The sequence below is a fragment of the Scatophagus argus genome, chromosome 8, assembly GCF_020382885.2.
Source record: "Scatophagus argus isolate fScaArg1 chromosome 8, fScaArg1.pri, whole genome shotgun sequence".
Lineage (NCBI taxonomy): Eukaryota > Metazoa > Chordata > Actinopteri > Scatophagidae > Scatophagus > Scatophagus argus.
In genome coordinates this window covers 20,830,547-20,852,957 of record NC_058500.1, presented here as the reverse complement: position 1 = coordinate 20,852,957, position 22,411 = coordinate 20,830,547, and the positions used below count along the sequence as shown (strand labels likewise).

Sequence of the window (22,411 nt, the reverse complement as noted above, 5' to 3'; positions counted from 1 at the left end):
CAATATTTAAAGCTACTGTTATAATCAAGGGTGCATGCAAGTTTAACAGGCATCAGTCTGCTTGAATGTTTTTTCAGAATCCCACCTTCTCTGTTCGTCCTTAGCGTAGGAGGCTGGTTTGCTGTTGTTGGACTGGCTGCTGGGTGGGGCCCGGTGCTGTGGGCTCTGCTGGGGTCGAGAGCTTGAGCTGGCACTGCCAGAGGCACCTATTACAATTAATACAAGTACAAGCACATTGTTAAAAAATGTCCAAAAACTTATACCTGACACATTTTTTTCTGAAAATTACTGTGGATATTTAGATGATTAAGGTTTCAAAACATCAGATACTCTTGAATAATGAAACTATTTGTGTAATATCGGTTCATACTAAGAACGTTACATTGATTAACTGTAGCCTTAATGTCACTAGGTAAGCTTTTTAAGTCTGCTCACAGTGTGTCTGTGAGTCAGCCTGTGAGTTTTTGACGGACTGGATGGACAACATTCATTTCCAACAATAAAGTGGAAAAAAACCCTGACAGGTGAAAAAGAGTGAAAAGTATGATAAGCGCAGAACTGACAAGAGATCGACTTATTTGTTGTAGCTGTCTTTTCAAATCAATGTCCAGGCATGATTCAAGCTCCAAAAAATACAGCTCCTACACTCCCCATAACAGCATGGTCCCTTTCAATGTCTAAATGTGCAACTAGAAGTCTACAAGTTTCAGGACACACACTGTGTGTGCATGTATGGTATCTTTATGTGGGTTTGACAATATGTGAACACTACATCAACCAGTAGTCTTTGGTTTTCAAGGACGCACTGTAACGTGCATGATACCTGTGTCTTTCTGAGGGACTGAGGTTGATGAAGTGCGTTCTGGAGCAATGTTGGCTACTCCTCTCATCCTCTGGAGTACATCTTCTGACAACTAGACAGAGTGATAAAACACAAATCAAAAAAGGAAAAAGACAGGCCAGAGACACAGAATCAACAGAGAAATGAGAACCTAAAATTGATCCCAAATTTTTTATTGGCTTTGCTTTCTTAACAGCAGGAACAATGAGAAGACTTGCTGCAAGTTTATTCAAATGTTTCTAAGTGGTTTTATTGCTATCTCTGCCACAACCTTTCAGTTTTACATAGATTAGTTACTACCAACAACACAGGACACAGGACAGCTTTATTCATTCATTTAGTCCGTGATGGAGACATGAAAGAAATAAAAATGGCGCCAGGCTGTCAGCCTTCATTTTCCCAGGAAATTTTGTGCCAGGTGACAGTCAAAACTGCATAGTGAAACCAAGGCTTGAGTAACCAATCTAAACACCCACAGTGTCATCATTATATAGCCATTACATTTTGAAATCAACATTTATTTCATAATGCTAAGTTAAAGCAAAAAACTTGTCTATTATCAGTTTACTAGCAGTTTACTGGAGTATCAAGCACACTATGTGGTCTCATCTTTATTCAAATATTTTTTTCTTTTTTTTAAGCTTTGCTGGCTTAAGGCAAAACACATGAACCTGCAGTGTGCCACAAAGTAATGGGTCACTGCAGCTCTATTTTATGTGCATGCGTGTATCCAAGGAAATGGTTAAACTTAGTTACACTAAAAACCACAGCAGGCAGCACAAGCCACTGACTCACTGTTTCTATGACTCACAACATTTGAATGTGCAGGCAGGGCTGGCAAATAGGATTATCTGTCAGTCTTTTTGGTTTTCACAGACATTCTGATAGTCATTATAATGCCTATAAGTACAAGAACTATAAATTCTTAAAACTTGCTTTAACTGCACTGGTTTAGCTTTTATATTCCTGTCACTGTTATACTTGACTAGCCTGTTCACGGGTGCCTTGAAAAGGAAATTAGGAAATCAGATCCAACAATTTCTCATACACCTCAGAACGTAGGGATTTGCTATGGCTCCAGGCACACTACAGGCATTCATATTTTTTGTGTGGGCACAAGCATCTGACTTTAACCATACGTTTGGAAAACAGCATGTAATTAAGGTTTTAAACATAACACAGAGCTGAACAGCACCATTTCACTGAGCTCATCGAGTCAAAGATTTCTGGATTGCTGCACCTGTGACCCCACCCAGCATCGCTGTCAGGTGTGTTCCTGTGGTCAGAAGAGTGCTCTGTAAACACACTCTACAGGCCATAAAGGTTAAGTGCAGTACATTTCCATATCTCTACAGCAAGGCAAGAACCTTAACCACTTGAGGGCAACCAAAAAGCATTTTACACTAAAAATATGGACAGTCTGTATGGGAAAGGCCGAATATTACATTCCATTATCTAATGTTTGTAGTTAAGGCCTCCTGATGGAATTGAGGATGCAGAAGTGGAAAAAAAGTCAAGGCTGGGCATGTGCGTACTGTGAAAGTAACCATTTTCGTACAGTGTACAAAACATTTGAAATTTTCATGCATTTCTCATTTTTGCTGTTCCTATGAACATTTTTTCCATTCATGGCATTAGTCTAAACACAGTCCTATTGTTTCCCTCCCTGCTTCTGCACAGGTCCTCACATTCTGACATGAGGTCTTCTATGTTAATCCAGTTTGATGCAGAAAATCTCTTTGCTAATTGCAGCAGATCATTGTCATTGTTATTAAAAGTCTGTATAGAGCTATCACTCAAAGTGTCAGGTTTGTTAGGATGTGAAGCATAATTCTGAAGTCCCGATGTACAGTACATAAGCTATACTTGTAGGCATCCCTATGAACTATATTTAAAAAGTTCACATGGAGTAGTCTAGTATTTCATGTGCCATTAGATTACCATTTCACTGAGAGGGTGTTGTAGCCAATGCTATGGTCTCTTATACAGACCACGGTTTACTATCACTAGAGTTGCTTAACTACAGTGTTGCCAACAAGACCAGAGAAGGGAGAAGGTGAATTAGAAACAAGAAGACTAACCCAAAGTCTACTCACTCACTGGTCCGGACCACGAGTTTCAGCGCTCCTAGTGGAAGAAAACCAGTGGTCTGTGTTAATGACAACGCTCAGTGGACAGACCACTGACTTGGCTAGGCCTACAACCCCTATTTATTTTAGTGTCTGTCACTGTGACTTGCACAACGTACAATTCCGACATTTAGAATATCACTGGAAGGCAGCACTGTCAAGGGGCTGTGAACATCAAGCCGAACTTCTAAATGAGTAAATTTAACGCCAGGGTTATAGAAGAATACTAGCCATGATATTGAAGGCCGTTGAGATAGCAATGACAGTCTCTCCTTGATTTAGCAATACAACCGACACGTTCCGACAAAATATTATCGAATGTAATATTCGCCTCTTAACTTCCAGCTGAACGTGTTGCTTGTTATATTGTTAGCAAACCCTAAGGAGGAGCGTTAACGATAGCTAGATAAACCTGAAATGTCTGGGATTTCTAATAAATTTGGTACTGCTGGGGAAGTTGTGTATATGCCCAATTTACCAGAAGAATCTGAAGGTTTTATGAAGACGTTTTGTCATCTGCCAGATACCTTAATTTGCAGATAAGCAAGGCACACTTCTACCTGCTGCATGTTACGACTTGAGTTTGTCCTAACGAAAAAGACTGCGGTCAAGCCAGTCGTTCAGGTCGTATGTCAAACTGACCCAACGCCTGCATCCCTTCACATCCTCCTCAATTCAGCAGTCGCTTTACAGGTTGCAGACCTAACTAACAACTCAGAATAAACTGGTAACTTAATCTGCTGTGCAGCAACACGCTAACGGCTAGTTAGCACTGGACGCAACATTAAAAGTAACGTTAACGCGGCTTATCAAACGCTAGCTAAATTAGCATTACCTTGACTCCACGAAGAATCCTGACTCTGTCCTCGTCATCGACACCGAAGGACACTTTCCTGGTCCTACTCTCTCCCGAACCCATGTCTTCTAGTGTTAAGTGTCAGCTTTTCTGGTGATCCTGAGTGGAACAATGTTACTGACATGAAATAATACGACCGTTCAGCCCAATGACAGAGGTGACAGATGGGATGTAGGTTGCCAGATTCGTTTTAAATATCCACCACCCACGGACCTGTGTGCATCTTGGAGCACATTTTCCTTTAATTGTATTGTTGAAATAGATCGAGTAACGTAAATTATTCATGAAACAATTTGTGTATCTCGTATGTAAATCACGTGTTTTCGGTACAATAACAACAACAATGACTCGCGGTTAGTAGTATTACAGTTACAGCCCAACCGGGCAACTTGAACGTCACACACTAAAGCAGGCTTGAATGAATGGATTGAGGCAATCACAACGTGGAGGAAGACTTGCACAGGTCCTTTAATGAAGTAAAACTAACCTGTTAATAGCACACTGGAAAAATAATCAATTGAAAGTCATTCATTCAAAACCTTAATAAAACCTTAACAATGTATTCAAAGCACATTTTTTGAGAAATTGTTCCTGCTAGTGTACTGATGTTTCTGGATTAACATTAATGTGGCAGCACTATGTATTTTAACTACTTTATAATATGTTGGATAGTTTAATCTACAGGAATGCATCATTTTCTATTATACTTTATGTTTCATGTGTCCTGTTCAGCTTTAGATATGTGAAAAACAGCCCTGTTTCAGCTGTGTAACAGTGCATTTCCCAGATCATCCAAGATGGATTTTAGACAGTATATGATGTAGGAGAATATTCTCAAAACATAAAGAATCACTTAATCCTTAACTTTCTCGCAAAAATCATCCACAATTACCAAATTTGTAGATAGATAAATAGTGAATTGAAAAGTAAAATGCTTGTCTCTGAGATGAAGTGGAGTTTAAGTATAAAGTAAGATAAAATGTAAAAGAATACTTTGAATTTGTACTTAAATGTAGTATTCTCAAGTACATGGACTCACATTCTACTACTGCTGTCGTGTACCATATAGACATGTTGCCATACGTTTGGTCAACAGAGACATCAACATTATCGTTTATTTGCAGTATAAACACAAGCATGTCTCATATTCAGCCTAAATGTCAATGTTCACGCACATCAGTGTTTACTGTATATACAGAAAATTAAAGGCAAACTCAAAACAAACACAGCATAAATTCAATACAGACAACAGACAATGGAAACATACTACAAACAAAAAAAACCCACCAAAATTAATTTAGGAAACATCTGTACTGATCTATATACTGCACAAAAATCACCCTAATCATCAATAAAACTGTAAACAAATGATTAATTTCCTTGTGATTAAAATGCACCACTTATAATGTAGTCATACAAGATGGCATTTAAACACATTTGCATTACAGCACTCGGCTAAAAAGCATTGGTACCAAGTGGATGAGAGTTTATCTGTTGAATGTGAATTGTGGGACATGATAACTGGGTTTCACTATGGTACAATTACACATGAATGCACCATTTTGGCAGAATTGTGTGTCAACTTGCACTTTTTATTGGTTACAGAATTTTGAAAGGCAAATACAAAATCACAAAGACAACACCTTAGCTGAAGGCCAGTTCACTTCCCTGATCACCCAAATCACTTCTATGCATGGCACAAATAAATCATCAGACGGTGTGTTCATATCCCTCTGTGCAGTGTGATCCACGAGTCTGGTGTGTTTGAATGGATACTGAATGCTGGGTAAACCGGCTCCTTAAAAACAGTCCTGAAAGTATAGAGGTGCTCCCTACGCCCTTTGGTGCTGTGGAACGTTAATGTCCCCCCCTCATAGTCCAGTGCTACCTCCATCCTCAGTGGGTGATGGGTCATTTCCCCCAGAGCTACATTACTGGAAGACTGGCATACTGTGAGCTTCCCATTTTTCCACTGCATGCGCCAGGACACAGAGTTGTGTCCTAGACGACTGTGGTCACCACGGCGAGGGATGCTCTTGTAGCACACACCCAGCGACCACATGGTGTTGGCCCCCACTTCTACCACCCATATGTGCTCACCACTAGAGAACCCCTGGCTGCACAGAATCTGGGGTGCGCTTGTAAAGCGCTCTGGGTGCTCTACATACGACTGCTTGGAGTGGCTGTACTTCACTGTACGCAGATCATTGGAGACTATCAGGGTGGGGTGGGCAGTGCAGACGTTGAAAGTGAGTTCCAAAGGATTGAGGAGGATGTGGAGGGAATCTAGGAGATGAGTCATTTCTACGCGAAAGTCTTGGGTTTTGAGGCCTGTCTGGAGGCGCTTGGTGTTAAGAGGAGCCTTTGAGGGGATATTGGAGCAAATGGGCCCTGTGACAACTTCTCTCAGCTTCTGTTCAATCAGCACAAACCTGGAGCAGAAGAATTTTCTCAGTTGCACTCATCAGTTTTAATATGCACCCTATTTTGTTACTTTATATCGTGTATTCTCACCTCTATCGGCTGTGAGAATGCAAAGACATATGTTTAAATAAGCCAGAATGTGAGTAAACTTGGTATTTCTTTAACTAGATTTCAGTAGGAGGTTTCAGGTTATTTTATGTACTGCTACTACAATGACTATGTACTTTTAGTTTCAAAGCAGAGATTGTGTGTCATACCTGTGTATGAATATACATGTGTCTGTCTCCTTGAGGGCCTCTGTGGCCCTCTGCTGGGCCTCTAGTAACTGATGTTGTTGCTCTTCTAGTGCACTCAATCCCACCTGCCAGCTTTTTCTACGCTGACCTCTCTCCTCTTCCAATAGCACATGCAGACGCTCCCTGTACCTGAACACAACACAGCAATGGTTCATGTAAAGGCAGGTAAACTTGAAGCTCCAGTCAGTAAACATCATCATCATCATTTTCTACCAATACATCTAATTTTATTTCTCCTATTGTTACCACCAGCGCTTCTTCTTACTAGAGATACACTCATATATGAGGACTGATATTTATGTTAGAGGTGTCTACCTTCGATATAATGTATACATATTTATATAATAAATTGATAGGATATCTGGGTGATTGAAAATAATTTCTTCAATGTAAATGTAGTCTCTATCTCAGATGAACGAAAATTTAACTGAAAATCCAGTTAACTTTTTGTAACTAACTCGCAGCATTTCTGATCAGTATTCCATATGGCACAAGTTTAGGTACTGTAAGGACAGCATTTTTTAACAAAAAAGATCTCATATTTTTGTTTTCATTTTTTGTGACCTTTAATGATCAAACCTCTCCCATATGCATCAACATTGTGTAATTACTTTCACCACCAGATGAGGGAGACAAAGTTCCTGCACTGCAGATTTATTTAAGGCTCTGCAGAAGAGGCTAGTTCACGAGCTGGAGAAACAGTCATGTCTGTAATAATACCAGAATACAGAGATGTACTGCAGGCACTTTTAGACGGCAAAGATTACAACCTGTTGAAGAAAATTACTTTAGAGGCGAACTCTGATGAGTGTCATGGATATGGACAAAATCAAAGTTACAATGATCTTAGTACCAGCTGTAGTTTTTTTTTGTGCTCACATAAATGCTGTTAAAATCACTAAGCTTCAAACAGCAGGATGGCAATTTGAATATGGACAATAAACCCCAGGAACACAGATTGTGTTTTCAGACAGGCCAGCGAATCAAATGCTGAATGAGACATTGCTTTGAGTTACAGAAGTGGAACTGAGACTGATGTCAGGACTCTACCCTGCACTCACTGCCCATGTTACCTTTCTGTCCTTGTCGAGCACCATCATGAAGGTGACATTTGTTGTTCTGAGTACGCCTCAGTACAAATGTAGTATGTTCCTGATTCTGTAATGGTTCATCCAACACAATCATCAGAGCAAACTTTTAATTGATCTGTTTGTGTTTGATGTTAATTACCACACTAAGCTAAGATGGTAAATTTGACTTATTATCAACATGTTGGCAGTGTTATTGCTATCCTGTTAGCATTCTGATGTTTGCTGAAAAGCATTTTAAAGAATTTTAGAGTTGTACTTGAACTGTCCATGACATTTGAACACTTTTCTTTGCTCCAAATGTTAACTGGCACTCTAAAAATGCTGATAAACTGGATTCATCTCATTAAATGATCAGTATGCTGACTTTCATTTATATCTGCAAAATCTTGATCCTGCTCTTCAAGCCTGAAGTAGGCATTGCTACTGATAACCTGATACATATAGTCCATCTCTTTTTACTAAACTTCTTTTCAAACCTTTTTATTGTACATCTTCTTATTAATTAGTGAGATTGTGTTTTCTTTGTTATTGTCAAGATGTACATTTACTGTATTCTTTAAGCCACTGAAAATGTGCAACAATTAAAGTTCAGAAAAAAACCATCCTTGGATATTCTTTGTTAAGTTTAACAGTCAAAAACTCTTGCTTCATCAGGACCGTGTGGGTGTGGAGTGTTCTGTGTGGAGTTGACCTATGAACGTTAACAATAAGAAAAAACAACCCAAAGCCATGATCAGATTCTGATTAAAATGTAGATAAATCCATATTGGTGCATCACCACACTGATTGAAGCAATGCATTTTAGGATCTTTAATACATCAGCGCTTTAAGAGACTACATTTTACTTCAATAGGCAGTGCGACTAGCAGCACACATGTAGTATATACCTGTCCAGTAGAGCAACCATACTGTCCATGAAAGTGACAGCCTTGTTAACTAGTTTGTCTCCTATAGCTTCAGAGGCTCCCTGCTCCTCTGCTGTCTTCTGCAGGAGACTCTCAGTCATCTGCAGCCTGCAGGAAACAACCTGCAAAGGCAGATTTTTTGTGTTTGAAAAACTGGAATGATTGGATATACTTCTTCAGGCAAGCTGCAAACAAAGCCTAGAACCTAGACGTAATTTAAGTATTTGAATCAGTCGTCTGTAATATGAGAACTAGCTCTTATCCTGTCAGAACATATTACACATTTCTCTTCAGTCACACTATTTCCGCATTCTTATCATTTAGCATTTCCAGTTCACAGCATTGTCCCAGATTGTCAGCAGACACTTGTTTAAACCTCTAACATTTCTCACAGGCATAAAGTAAAGCCTCATCATCATTACTCAACAAGCAACGCTCTATAACGTGCTCTTTTTGGTAACAGTTTATTTCTTTGGAAGAAATGTTTGATTGAGACACCAGTAAACATTCATTAATTATTCATTATTTAGTAGAACATTATTCTCCTTGTATTTCAAATTGTATTGCACAGTACACACATTTCAAAGTTTTGCACATTCAGCTAACCAGCTTTGCACTGACTTAGGAAAAGTGGCCAGCTTGCCAGTTCAGTTAAACAGTTTGCAATTCCTTAATAATTACTAAAATAAAACATGACCAAGTATTTTATGATAGCTGCAGCTGTCTGTTGGACTGTGGAATAAAAGTGTTTTGAATGCAACTGAAACGATGAAACTACCTTGGCGCGGCTCTCTAGGGCTCGTCTCATCTCCTCTTCGGCTGCCCTGAAGGTCAGAACATCGTGGTCCTGGTGAGAGCCTTCTATGAAACATGTGGCGCACAGCAAAGTCATGTCACTGGAACAAAAGTACTCAAAGGGATAGCGGTGGACAGGACAGCTCTTCATCCCCATCTCATTCAGAGGCTCCACCACAGTGTGTGTCCTGAAAGACTCCTTCTCTTGGTGTTTCTGGAAGTGCCTGGAGCACAGCGACACCTCACACTTCAGGCAGGTCTTTACAGCCTTGTTCTTCTCATCTATACAGTTGTCGCAGAAAACTTCCATCCTGTTGGGCTCAGTCTCGGGCTGCCTGTCCAGCTGTGGTGCTGTGGCTCGGAAACCATCGATGATGCTGCAGAGCTTAAAGTTCTTCTGCAGAGATTCCACACCTTGGAACTCCTCACGGCACTCTGGGCAGCGTGGAAGCCTTTTTTCAGTGTTGTTGGTAGTGCTGGCGGTCATCTGGATACAGGCTCGACAGTAGTTGTGGCCACAGGGGAGAACCACTGGATCAGAGTAGAGCTGAAGGCAGATGGGGCAGCTCAGCTCGTGGGCTAGCTGCTCCACTGGCTTGGACAGAGACATGCTTAAAGGTGAAGAGGCTAGTAGCTTCTTACTTGTTACTTGTTGCTTATTTTTGTCCTCAAAACATCATCTTATTTCATCTGCACCTTTTGTCTGAAAACTATCCTTTCTTCTTTACTCTGCTCTTCTTCTCAAATTGTGAGCCAACAGGTGAGTCTGCAAGCAGCAGCAACAACAGGTGAGACTATGCACAGCAAACAGGGAAGTCACTTGCCCTTAACTATTTACGAGAATGACAGGAGGTGTGTCCACAAATGTGCTCAGGGCAGCATTCCTTTCCAAGAGACCCTTTTTTTGGGCTGCTCGGAATACATGCCACCATATGGGTTACTGTTGACAGTAAAAATATGCTACACATGACACTAATGTACACAAGTCTTCAGAAATCAATTTTGAAATTAGTAAGGAAGTGTCAGGACCCTTCTTTACTGGAAAGAAAATGTAACTCCAGTCCTGAGCAAGTTGCACAAGCACATTTAACTCCAAGTAATTTTCTTGTTAAAGCTTTAATTTTCTTCATTAGGTATGAAAATTGTGCAACCATGCCCATACAGTGAAAAAGACTTTCTAGAGAATAAAGGAAATGTATCTGAAAAAAAATTGGTTTTTATGTACTGTCAGCATTGTTTAGTTCATTGTGTAAATGCAAAGAAAGGGCACAGTTTTATGTGTGTTTTATGTGTGTGTGTTTACTATACCGTAAATGGAGGAAGGGAATATCATACACACAGCAAAATCACACACACTGATCTGTCTGTCTCCTGTTGACTGTAAACACCGCAGTGGGGAATGGTTGTGGTTTTCGTCTTCACTGTTGTCATGTTTCATGCTTTAATAAAGAATCTAAATGATGCATTCAGGGAACTTTTCATTTGTGGTATCAAAGTCAACTACAAACAAAAAGTTAAGTGGAAAAAAAGCAATCAAAATAATTTCAGTAAAATTGAGGGGATTAGATATCTCGGGAATTAGACACAAGCCGTTTGTGACTCCAACTGTTTCCAAAATAACTGAAAACCACAGGTACCTAAAAATCCTGTTTGACAAAGACATAACACTTGCGTATATTTGCGTATACCAAAGCACAGAGTGCACTTCCTGAAATGGATCATGTCTACTCACTGAGTGGCTGTAAATTCTGAGAATGCTTTGACATCCTTCAACTTTTTGTTGTCAAGTTCCCTGAACACATCACACCTGCAGTCTGTCACTGCTGATGTGTCCCACAACAATCTTCACTGACATGTTTGTGGACACCCTTGTAGAGAAATGTTTTAGATAGCCAACACTGGTGTGAGAAGTTGACAAGAGGACACGAGAAAGGACATCTGAGCCTGAGGATCCAGGTATATCCATCCATCCATTTTCTATACCTCCAATCCGTCACGGTCGCGGGGGAGCTGGAGCCTATCCCAGCTGACTACGGGGTGACGAGAGGTGGGGTACACCCTGGACTGGTCGCACACTCGATTCATGTTGGCCTAATTATGGAAAGTTGTGAGAGTAGTTTTGGATGAACGCTCAAGAAAAAGACAATAAGCGATTGTCTTCCTCAAATCAGAAACAGATGTTAATAGGAAAAGAGAGATAATACAAGACTTTACAAATCAAATCCGTTCATCAGTGAATAAATTACACAATACATATGGGATGTGCAAAGTCCACAGAAAGCAAAGTGCATGCAAAAAAATATGTGTTCACATGCACTGTAAATTAAAATTCATCTTATAACATAGAGCTTCATAGTACGTTGGATTTCGTTTGCTTTGTAATAATAAATCGATGGAATGAATCGAGACCACTTGTGAGGCCTCAGGTCTCATCTCTGGCTCCATCTTGTGTAATAAAAGGATCAGTTCAACCACATCAACAAACCAAAATAGACAAAAGTCAGCTTGCACTTATCTCTAATGGTAACATCTCAAATTGCACAATGGTCTTTAATGACCATCTGCCAAGGGACAAATTGATGTTTTATCCTTTTATTTTATTCTATCTAAACATTAATTGTGTATGACATGTAAAACCAAAACTATGAGCTGAAAGATGTTAAAATACTCTAGTTTGAAACTATAGGAGTAATGCCTCTCATATTAGGATATACAAATATACATGTATATAAAAATAAATATATAAATACGCATATTACTTTAACCCACTGTTTACTAAAAAACAAAACAAAACAAAACAAAACAAAACAAAAAACCAAACAAAACACAGCTTTGATAAAAATATTGCACACTACAGCCAGCGATGTAAAATTATCTCAAAGTGAACGATCAGTTTAAAATAACACTGAACACTGTAATGATCTCATTTAGTACATCAATACATAAGGATATAATAAGGACATTTGCCTTCTGTAATTTACATTACAAGGACATCATGAATCTGTTTTGCAACATGCAAAACACCCCCTGCTTCCATCTGTCACTCATACACACACACACACACGCACATTATCATTTATTTGGAGTGAAACAGCAGTCAGTGAGGTTAGAGATGCGCTTCAGTAAAATGGTCAGATTTATGTCATATGTGACATATTTTACACATGCAGACATGACACCTACATGTCTAGAGCCAAGCAGCAAGTGCACAAAGCAGCCTCCACATGCCAGAGAGCTTCTGCTTGGCGAGTGCATGAAAGATGCTAAAATGCTCTAAAGAGGGGAACTGCACAGTTTGTCATGTTCTCTGGAAGAGTACTGTGAAAATAAAATTTGCCTTCTGTGATTTATATTCTAGAGTCACCATAAACATGTTTAACAACATGCAAAACACTTCCTGCGTCCATCTGTCACTCTGATACTTGAACATTAATAACCCACATACACATAAGCATTATTGGATATTTGACCAAGAACCAGTGAACAGCAGTCAGTGAGCTTGGAGACACAGAAGGAGGACAACTGCAAACAAAGGTGGGGAATTCATGCAGAAAAAATATTTGGACAAGGAGTAAGGAATAAGAATGGTGATATTTCTTAATTGCTTAAAAGACATTTTTAACATTCCCACAATAATAATATTTATCCAACAATTTAACAAACTCTAAATTTGTCTAACTGCACGAGAAAAGCATAGGAAGAATTTTGAATTACTAACATAACACTTTGACTTGTAGAATAATGTCATGTCATGCTGATGAGACCAGGTTTAAGTGTATTTTTTAAGCCATATAATGTGTTAAGTTGCTGTTTCTTTTCCTGTGACTTGTATTGATGCTGTTTTTCCCCTTCTGTCTTTCTTCTTCTTTGGCTGTCCATCTTATCATCCATACACACAGACATGTCAGTCAACTCCTCCTCCTCTTCCTCTCCATTTGGTTGTTTCTTCTCCAGTCTGAACAATTCCATGTTTATTGCCATCTTCGTCATCCAAATCCTCTTTGTGCCTTTCTTCATCTTCATCCTATATGTGGGCTACCAGCGATGGAGAAAACAGTGCTCTGGTGCCACAGCAGCTATGACGAGCCACTCTGACATCTTCACATTTAATATGGTTATCTTAGATCTGATTGGTGTCTTAGGGTCTTGCTTATACTATATCGCTACCAACACTAATCAAGAAAGTGTAATGACATTGGGGATTGACATCCTCTCCATCATCTCACCTGGAGAGACCATGTTTCACCTCCTCGCCTGTGTGGAGCGCTACCTGGCTGTTGTTCACCCCATCATTTACCTGGGGCTGAGACAGGCGGGCGGAGCCAGGATCAGAAATATCAGCATTGGCTGTATTTGGCTGCTTTGCTTTGGATCGCTGTTTCTAACAAACCTTCATGGTTATTCTTATTTTATCTTTTACATTTTGCATTCGGGCTTGTTTGCTACTATGACCTCTTTCTGTAGTTTTTCGGTTCTCTGTGTTCTGATTCGTCCAGTGCCAGGTGAGGTGAGGGGGAGCAAGAAGTGGGTTGACCCAACAAAACAGAGGGCTTTCCACACAGTCGTGGCTATAAATGGAACTCTGTTGTTGAAGTTCTTGAGCAGCCTGATTTGCGCTGTGATATCTGCTTCATCAGAGTTAAACAACGACCGCAGCATGTGTTTATTGACGTGGAGTCCAGTCTGGTTCTCTCTACCCAGCACACTGGTGTTACCTCTATTGTTTCTTCAGCGAGCAGGAAAACTGCCATGCTGTAGACACAACGCTGTATCAGCTTGAGAACTGGGTTTGAGTAGCATAAACAAAATTTAATACAAATATCTTACAGAAAGAATTAGGTTATATTGAGAACATAGTTATCATTTTAGTGTTTGTAAGAGCGCTGACAAGTTTGAGGTGTACTGGTATTTGAGTATGTAGGGTCCCGTCGTAAAAGTGATATTTTGTTGAAGTGTGTAGGTTAGATTAGAAGCATAACAACAATGAGGCTGTCATTTTTTATTTTTTTTTTGCATGCACCCATAATGGAGAGCTGGGCAACTGGGCTATGATAAGCAACTTTTCCTCCTACAGCTGGACGACATGGACCTTGCTAGACAGACACCTTTCTGACAGATTATTACGATTGCATGTGATGCTAATGAGATTCCTGGCATGTCATTTGAGAAACCTTTGTTTGTTTTTGAACAACTTCAAAGAGACTTAACGCTGCAGTTTGCCAGCCTGCAAGTCAATCTAAGACTGGCTAGCTGCACCAAAGTGGATCATCTGATGAAGATGATGATAACATCAGTGGACACCCTGTCAGAGAACAACAACATCACCTCTATCAGGCTAACACAGCAGTGGAGGTGGTCTTTGCTACTCCACAATCCTCTCTGTGTATCACCTCAGTTGTGTGTTCAGTGTGATTAATTTTGAAACTAAAATGTTAAAATGTTAAGTTTTTCCAGACATAAGTTAAGCGTCTACCTTTAAAACAAACCAACTCAAAACCCCACACAGAAGAACATGCCCTGGTTACACCTATGAGTGAAGTCCTGACATTCTGATGTGGACAAGATAGACATATTTTTAGCGTTTTATGAAATTTGGCCTGGTTCCCATCTTTTTTCCACACAATTTTGATACAAAGCTTGGACCTGAAAGTGAGTTTGGCCTTCAAACCAAAATAACTGCGTTCTTTTAAATCACTAATCGAAAAATTAGCAATAGATTCCACACATTTCCTGCCACAATTTAGAGATTCAGAGATTCTTTTTTCCAGTGCTTCAGTTCTCCAAGAAAGTTCTCCTTACATGGTTTGAGTTTGTGCCAAAATCCAAATGAAAAGGGAGACATCTGAATGTTCTGCAGCCTTTCACATGAACTCTCATGGGTTCTTATTCTGTTTCCATGACAGTGACTGGCTCCCATGCCAGTGTGCATAAGCGAAACACAGAAACGGAAATATTTAAGTTTTATTGTATTATTTTCAAATTGTACTTGTGAGTGTGTCCCCTGAGCAGCATACATCATGGAGTAACTGATTGTGGTGGTGGAGGATGATGCCTCTGCTGAGGCTGATGAAGTGATGAAGCTGGTTGGTCTGCAGAAACTGGGCTTTGATGGGGTGGTGATGAGGTGTGTATAACAGCAGCTTTGATGTACAAAAGGCAGAGAATTGTATTTGAACAGACAGTAGCAAGAAAAGAGGCCCAAAATGTAGGTGTGCTAATGAATAGATTTGTACAACTGGTGACACTAACTGATTTCTCAATTAATTTTCCAAACACAATGTCTGGAAAATATGACTGGATAGCATGATAAATGAAATACAGAATTAAGAGTGCAAAGGACAATGAGTTTCATTTTATCTGTTAATAAAGAGTGCCTTAGTTTTCCTGTGTCTACGCCTTTTCTCAAACTTAGCTAATGCTGTAGCTCATTGACTGACAAATGGCTTCTGATGTATTATTGCTAACTTTCAAGGCTGAACTACAAAGGGACAAAGCTGTCTCAGAGCCCCAGACACCCTGAAAGCTCCAGGATCTGTGCGGTTGAACCAACTGGCGAGCTTCAAGAGGGTCTCTGCGTCAATTTAATATCTTGATTACTCCACTTGATCTTATGTTTTCTGTGTGCGTATGCCTACATATATGTTTCAGATGACATTACAATTAAAAAGTGAAAGCATCAAACATCCAGAGTTAATCCAGAGTTTTTCAACCGCTTTCCAGTTTCAATATTTGCATAGCACAAAGCTATTGTTGCCTGGAAAAATAAGAAGAGAAGAGCATACACGCATACATTTTATGTAAACATAAGTTTTTTTTAAATCCAGTAATAATATATTTTATCTTACTCATGGGTGAGTTTTCAGTTTCAAGTGTAAAAAAAACAAAACAAAAAACAAAAAAAACAGCCATATTTCAAAGACATCTGTTAGAAGATGTAATAATGGTGGTTGTCATGATTTATTAGGGAGTCTTCTTTGTTTACTCATCAACCAGCAGGTGGCACTTAAATCTGCCTCTGTAGCAGTGGAAGCCCCAGTTGCGTGCATCATATTGCATACTGTACATTTTTTCACTTATGTTTGTCTTTTGCCCATGATGATGCTTTATCGCTCTTGCACAAATTCTTAAGAACATTTATATGTTCCAGATTAAAGTTGGGAATTATTATTCTCAAGAAATTTAAAGAAAAAAAAACATCAATAATATTTAAATATTAAGGTACATTAAAACCCAAATACATGGGATAAAATACACAATACAAAATGTAATAATATTACATGATAGTACAGAGGAAAATGTATTTATGCACTGTCCAACTGGACAAACATGTTTGATTAATTTGGACATATAATCTGCGTGCTCTGTCTTCTTCTGAAAGCACCTAATGTACACTTTTAATCTACTCCTTAACTATGTATTTGAAACATACAAAATGGTGAACTTTCCAGAGCTTCCGGACAATATAAAGATCACAGAGACAGCATTACCTTTTCCACATAATGTCATATTTTCCAGCATTATTCTTAGGCAAATTAAAATCATTAAACAGTTAAGTGTTACTCATTTCTTCTACAGTACACAGTAAATTTTGGGGCAGTTGAGTATGTCCAGTAAGCTCACAGTATACAGGCAGCATCTAAGCCTATGTGAAAGTGACCTTACTTCTCTCTTCACTTCTCACCTCAGTGAACAGTTTCCCAGTGAGTTTATGGTCTTAGTCGCTAGTTTCCAATCTGCTTTAACAACGCAGCATTGTGTTGATTTTGTAAATTATGGTCCCATTCAAACTAAAATAGATGGTAAAACAAGGTAGGGCATGGCTACTGACAGGCTGCTACCACAGCAAGGTTTATATTCTCTAGGTGTTGTGCAGTATCTTAACTGTGCTCTTCTGAACAGAAATCACCGATGCTGTACCTGGTATCAGCTGGAGCTACTCTTCCAGTCTGGGGTTCAGAGCCCCCAGATTACTACTGGCACCAGTTGCTTTTCCTCTGCACATCTTTTCTAGCTCTAGTGTGGTAGACCCCCAGCCTCTATTGATCTTGTGTCAAGTGCCTGTTCTTGTGCTGCCATGATTAGTGCTTCTGTGCTGTCCTTCACTCTTCTTTCTGGTGGTACATCGAGTCTGTGCTGATTACTGGAAGTTACATCTTCCGTGACAGTCTTGAGCAACAAACTCAGGACCTGGTCGTCCACATCCTTCAATTTATCAAGAGACATTTGATCTACATACCATAAGTAAAGCTACCATAGTCAACACCAACATTTGTCTGCATCTTTATGTGTCCCAAATTAGGAATGTTATTATATCCAGAACTGTCCTTTTTGAAAAGTTTATGACATAACAATTAATAATCTTCTTTGTGCTGCTTTAGTTAAATAAGCTAGTTGATTCTTCTTCTTTGTACACAGTTGAAACATATGAACCTGCCAAGTGCAGCATGAGGTGTTGGATGATGTTGACTGACAGGTGAGGAGTGTTCCCTTTGACAGAAGGTTGAAGTTCCAGTTTTGCATAAGGCTAATTCAGAACATACCACAGTGCTGAGCTTGTTTCAGTCTGTATCAGAGGAGTCAAAGACAGACCTGAGAGAGGGACTCTCATTCTACTGACCACATTTCAATCACATCACACCAAGGAATTAAAGGTGAGAAGGTCGAAGAAGAAAAGGAGTTGAAGACTAACTTCTTATTTCATCTTTGAGCTGCTTCACTAACAATGGACCGATCTGACACTGGTGAGCTTCCTTTAAGTCTCAACACACTGCTGAGATTTGGATCTCTGTCTTAAAAAATAGGATCTCAGTTTTTCACAGCTGTCTCAAAACAAAATCCACAACAGTGTTTACTTGCTGTAAACAATCCTCTTGTTCACAGTGGCCCTTTAGAGACCAACTCCTATCAGGCTTCCATTGCAAATGACCAGGACAAAAGTCAGAAATAGATATAACACTTTTTTGTAGATTAATCCTCTTAATGATGACATGAGAGGTTGATAAAAGTAACTTTCTCTCTTTCATCTGTATCCTAAATTTGTTTGTCAGATGAGCTGAACATTCAGATGCCTCCTGTTGCAGAGGACAACAGCAGGATCAACAGGTGAACTCAAGACTGACCTTTTATTATTCCACTAACCACCTGGTGTTCATTTTAGATATAGTACACAATAAAATAGTCAATATTCCAGTTCCTGCCTTCATCTCAGATATAGTTATATCTGTTATCCATCCAATTCTTTAAACCATAGTTTTATGTTTTACTGTAACAAAGGAACGACTGTAACAGTAGCAGGCAAATGGATAGTGTATTTTCCCCTCATAGCACTGAACGTAATATTGATGGTGATGGCAGTTCTCTGTTTCTTTGCATGTAAAGACGTCATGCTTTTTTACACATTACTTCAGACTTGACATTATTATTCCACTGTGTATTACAGAGTCATCAGACAACTTCCCTGTGTTACCTCTCGTAAGTCTTGTTTAGTGTTACAGTATATAAAATAATATGGTACAGTGGTATAATATGGTACTTAGCAGGTTACAAAGTCTCATGTTCAAAGTCAAAGTCTCATATTTTATCTATGATTTATTAATTCATGTCCTAAGATAAATCTGTATCTTATTTCAAGTACCAAACAAGTCAATATGCAGTCTTTGCCAAATTTATAGCAATTTACATTTTTTAAGAGAGCAACAGTGTGGCATTTCTGCATTCACAACAAACCTAGACGGTTTGTTATGGTCAGTCCTGTGACACAATTACAAACACACATCTTTTGCTAAATGGTTTGCAAACTAAGAAAACAGACTTTATATCTAATATTGTCTTCCAAAATTAACATGTGGTCACTAATAATTAAAAACAGTGAATTATTTTTAAGGCAATGTAATGCTACCTTACTAATGCCTTTTTTAACATTAAGGAGAAACAGTGGTATTTAATATATTTAACAAGTCATAAAATGTTGATACTGAAAGCAGCAGTAAAAACTTTCCCTTGCCTCCTGACAACATCTTTTATTTCCACTTGTAGCAAGCAGGTATCATGAATTTTTTTATGGTTGTTTAATTCAGGTCAGGTAAGGATCATAGTCTTGCTTTCAGTAGGGTGCAGTGATTAATATTTGGCCGTCACCTTTTGCTTTTTGCTCCCACTAACTAAGATGCTTTTGTCTCCTAAATCTACCACATACAGGACTACCTCAGATGTACCTGCAACTGTTGTGATTGGTATATTTGTACATCTGATCGTGACCTTTCAGTCTTCCATGTGACTAATGAGAATCCATCTGTCTTCAGGTTTGGCATCACTCCTTTCCATCTTTTGCTTTGGACTGGTGTCAGGAGCTCCAGGAGGTCTTCTGCTGGGAGGGACAGCAGTCGTTGTGCTTCAGTCCCTGGAGCTTCTGTCTGACAACAGGGTGCTCATGGACCAGTTAGAAAAATACACCACTGATGATTATTATTTGGAAAAACAAGAGAACAGAAGTTTAACACAGGAAGAGAATATTCAAATACATGACATTCACATATCCATATTTACAGTGATATTTGGTGTGTTTTCCTCAAGCTTGTCATTAGCTGCAGGTATCTGTATTGGATTATCAATGTATTCACTGGTGATTAAACACAGAGGTGAAGCAGCAATGGGCAAGGCCCTGAGCATGGCTGGGTCAGTGAGTCTCGTGGGTGTCATTGCAGCTGGATACATTCTGGGCCTCACTTTAGAAAGTTTTCTACTCATGACTTTATATGTGCATATTTCTCTGTGGGTTCCTGTTTCAGGAGAACTACTACTGCTTCTGTGTATCGTCCTGGCCAGGTCTCAATCAAGTTATATTTTGGTTGCAGTTGGTCTTTCTTTTTTGACATCACATGCTGCATTGATTACATTTATTATCGGTAGTTTCTGTAAAATGAGGTTAACTCTTCTTTTTACTTTAACCCCTATGATGCTAGCTCTAAAAGAGCTTGAAAAACCACATTCCATCGAACCAACCACTCTAACTGTGCCATTGATGTTGATCATATGTGATTTATATAAAGTTGCAGGGCAGCAGATTGTTACCTTACAGCCACCAACATCCACAGACACAAGCAGTGTTGTACCAGAGGCCGTTTTTGTTGGACTTTTAACTTCTCTGCTGTGGACAGTTACTGTAGGAATGTCACTGTTTGAATCTTGGCAAAGGGGCGGAGCAGGTAAAATCTGTGCTACTGCTGCAGGTTCTGGTGCAGCAGTTTTGGGTGTCATAAAGTTGGCTCTGCCTGTGCTGGGTCCAGGTCCCACTGTAGGAGCTCTGGTGGGGGTAGCAGGAGCAGCAGGAGTATGTGTTTCTGCAGCGGTGGCTGTGACAGAGCAGCATGGCCGAGAAGTAGACCACTATGGGCTGGTGGGAAGTGTGGGGGTGACAGTGGGGGCAGCTGTGGGAGCTTTTCTATCCTCATGTGTCCACAGTGGGCTGTCAGGTATGTTCATGGCTCTGTGTGCAGCTACAGTTCCTGCTGGAGCCTTTCTGAAAGTGCTAATTTTACGTTCCACATCACGACTGCTTGTGTATTTGTGGATATGCTTATATCTAGTCCTTATATTCCTTAACCACACTACTTTGCTCGTGTTATGGCTATTGAACAAGTTTGAGAGAACAAGACACTGAGTCCAGATAAGCGTTTGAGCACCGTTTCATAAATAATTTCTGCTCATACTACCATGCCCAGAAACATATATCACATGATCATCGGCATACACTGTACAATGGAAATGTTGCTTAACATTGAATAATAACATATCACCTGCAGATGTGGCAGTACCATTCTAAAACACAGGAAGTGCACAACAGCTGCTAGTTTTGACACCAAGGTTAGCGACACCAATAACTTGTTATCCATGATGAATGAACAGCTGGTAATCAAACCCACGTGGGTGAAATTGGGCTTCAGGGCTTACTTCCAGAGAGCCCTTTCTGCAAGAAAGCATTTCTGCCACGTAGTGAATGTTGTGAAAGGGTCTTTCTTAACCCAAACCATGATCTTTTCCTTCCTGGAGGCGCTGTTATTTGTTTTCTTCCTGAAAGGGTCACATGGTAAAGGTGTGAGAAATCAGAGGAGGAAACTTTGACTCATACGGCCCAATCAGGAAGCAAACATAAGCGTCCATGTGACTGCTTTCAAAACTCTGTATTTCCACCTGTCCAGACATACACAGTCCTGGAGTTTTCAAACTAAGACGGCGTCAGCTGCATTTTTGAGAGCCTCTGTCGTAGGTCTTCGAATACGTCTGAGTAGTGAGGATGCATACAATGGATGGATGCATGTTACACATAAACATAGCAAAAGTTCTGCATTTTAAAATGAAAATGTGTTAGTGTGGATTTTTTATGGGAAGGAGCTTTGGCATCTAGACCACATGGACAATAAACACTTAAAAAACCTATGCACAACACACCTGCTACACAGACAGAAGATTCTGTGTGATATGAATTATCTAGCAATAACATGCTTTGATTCAACAACGAATTGGAAGGAGTGGCACATTATCAGCACACAAAACTGGACTTGCATGCAGTTTGAAAATCTTGTTATTTGATGAACTTGGGTTCATTGTTTGTGTTTTTCTGCTTCTGTACAGCTTTAGTAATGAATACAATGAAGAATTAATGGTGACACACTTTAAAACAGACCAGATACTGCATATCAGTGAGGGTTACAGAGCATAGAGGGGAGAACTGGTTACACAGCAGACAATTTTGTCCAACTTTTTAATTTAAAGTCTCCATCTTGTTATTTTTCACTGAACCCAAAATGTTTTTGCTCAGAATAAAGAACTCCAAATGTGTCCTGTGCTTGTTTTTCTACATGACGACTTAAAGTTACAGGAACGGCTCAAAGCTCTGATACACTTTAGCTCAGTCACTGTAGCAGAGTGTAAACCAATACAAAAAGATTCTCATATTTTGCAATACAGTTGGTAACAAATGATGTTCTCCACAATTTATGATGTTGTTTTATCATCAAAGTGTTTTTTGTTTTTGCCCTCAATTGAACTGAACCCATCACAGTTTCTCTCTGCTGT

General features: G+C 39.5%; 3 protein-coding genes across 10 annotated transcripts in view; 1 reads left to right on the top strand and 2 right to left on the bottom strand.

The window, feature by feature from the left end:
* Positions 1–4,016, bottom strand: part of LOC124062865 (MICOS complex subunit mic25a-like) — a 65,853-nt gene extending 61,837 nt beyond the window's left edge. For 2 of the 6 annotated variants that reach the window (XM_046395900.1, XM_046395899.1), the window contains exons 1-3: positions 3,806–4,016; positions 824–914; positions 86–206 (exon numbers count right to left, since the gene is read on the bottom strand). In XM_046395900.1, the coding sequence (XP_046251856.1) occupies positions 86–206; positions 824–914; positions 3,806–3,889 (296 nt within the window). In that variant the 5' untranslated portion in view covers positions 3,890–4,016. Of the gene's footprint in view, positions 1–85; positions 207–823; positions 915–2,922; positions 2,969–3,805 lie in introns of all 6 variants that reach the window. The other 4 variants (XM_046395902.1, XM_046395903.1, XM_046395898.1 and 1 more) reach the window with 4 other exon arrangements.
* Positions 4,017–4,265: 249 nt separating this feature from the next.
* Positions 4,266–10,133, bottom strand: LOC124062864 (E3 ubiquitin-protein ligase Midline-1-like). Its single transcript, XM_046395896.1, has 4 exons — positions 9,321–10,133; positions 8,525–8,664; positions 6,508–6,675; positions 4,266–6,258 (listed from the first exon to the last, which is right to left on the bottom strand). Exons 1-4 carry the CDS (start codon positions 9,945–9,947, stop codon positions 5,550–5,552), a joined length of 1,644 nt encoding a protein of 547 aa, XP_046251852.1. The 5' UTR covers positions 9,948–10,133; the 3' UTR covers positions 4,266–5,549.
* Positions 10,134–17,897: 7,764 nt separating this feature from the next.
* LOC124063975 lies at positions 17,898–22,174 on the top strand. Of its 3 annotated transcripts, none has more exons than XM_046398147.1 (4): positions 17,898–18,078; positions 18,385–18,439; positions 18,777–18,808; positions 19,639–22,174. In XM_046398147.1, the coding sequence occupies exons 1-4, from the start codon at positions 18,060–18,062 to the stop codon at positions 20,994–20,996; spliced, it is 1,464 nt and encodes a 487-aa protein (XP_046254103.1). In that variant the 5' UTR covers positions 17,898–18,059; the 3' UTR covers positions 20,997–22,174. The 3 variants fall into 3 exon arrangements, with proteins under 3 accessions (XP_046254103.1, XP_046254107.1, XP_046254106.1); XM_046398150.1 differs by having other exon boundaries at positions 17,914–17,988; XM_046398151.1 differs by lacking the exon at positions 18,777–18,808.
* Positions 22,175–22,411: the final 237 nt, after the last annotated feature.

Coding starts and splice junctions, on each gene's coding strand:
- LOC124062864 (XM_046395896.1), bottom strand. CDS start 9,947: ATGTCTCTGTCCAAGCCAGTGGAGCAGCTAGCCCACGAGCTGAGCTGC. Junction 8,665..9,320: donor CCCTAGAGAGCCGCGCCAAG/GTAGTTTCATCG, acceptor CTGCCTTTGCAG/GTTGTTTCCTGCAGGCTGCA. Junction 6,259..6,507: donor ACATGTATATTCATACACAG/GTATGACACACA, acceptor CTTCTGCTCCAG/GTTTGTGCTGATTGAACAGA.
- LOC124063975 (XM_046398147.1), top strand. Junction 18,440..18,776: donor GACAACAGCAGGATCAACAG/GTGAACTCAAGA, acceptor TGTGTATTACAG/AGTCATCAGACAACTTCCCT. Junction 18,809..19,638: donor ACTTCCCTGTGTTACCTCTC/GTAAGTCTTGTT, acceptor ATCTGTCTTCAG/GTTTGGCATCACTCCTTTCC.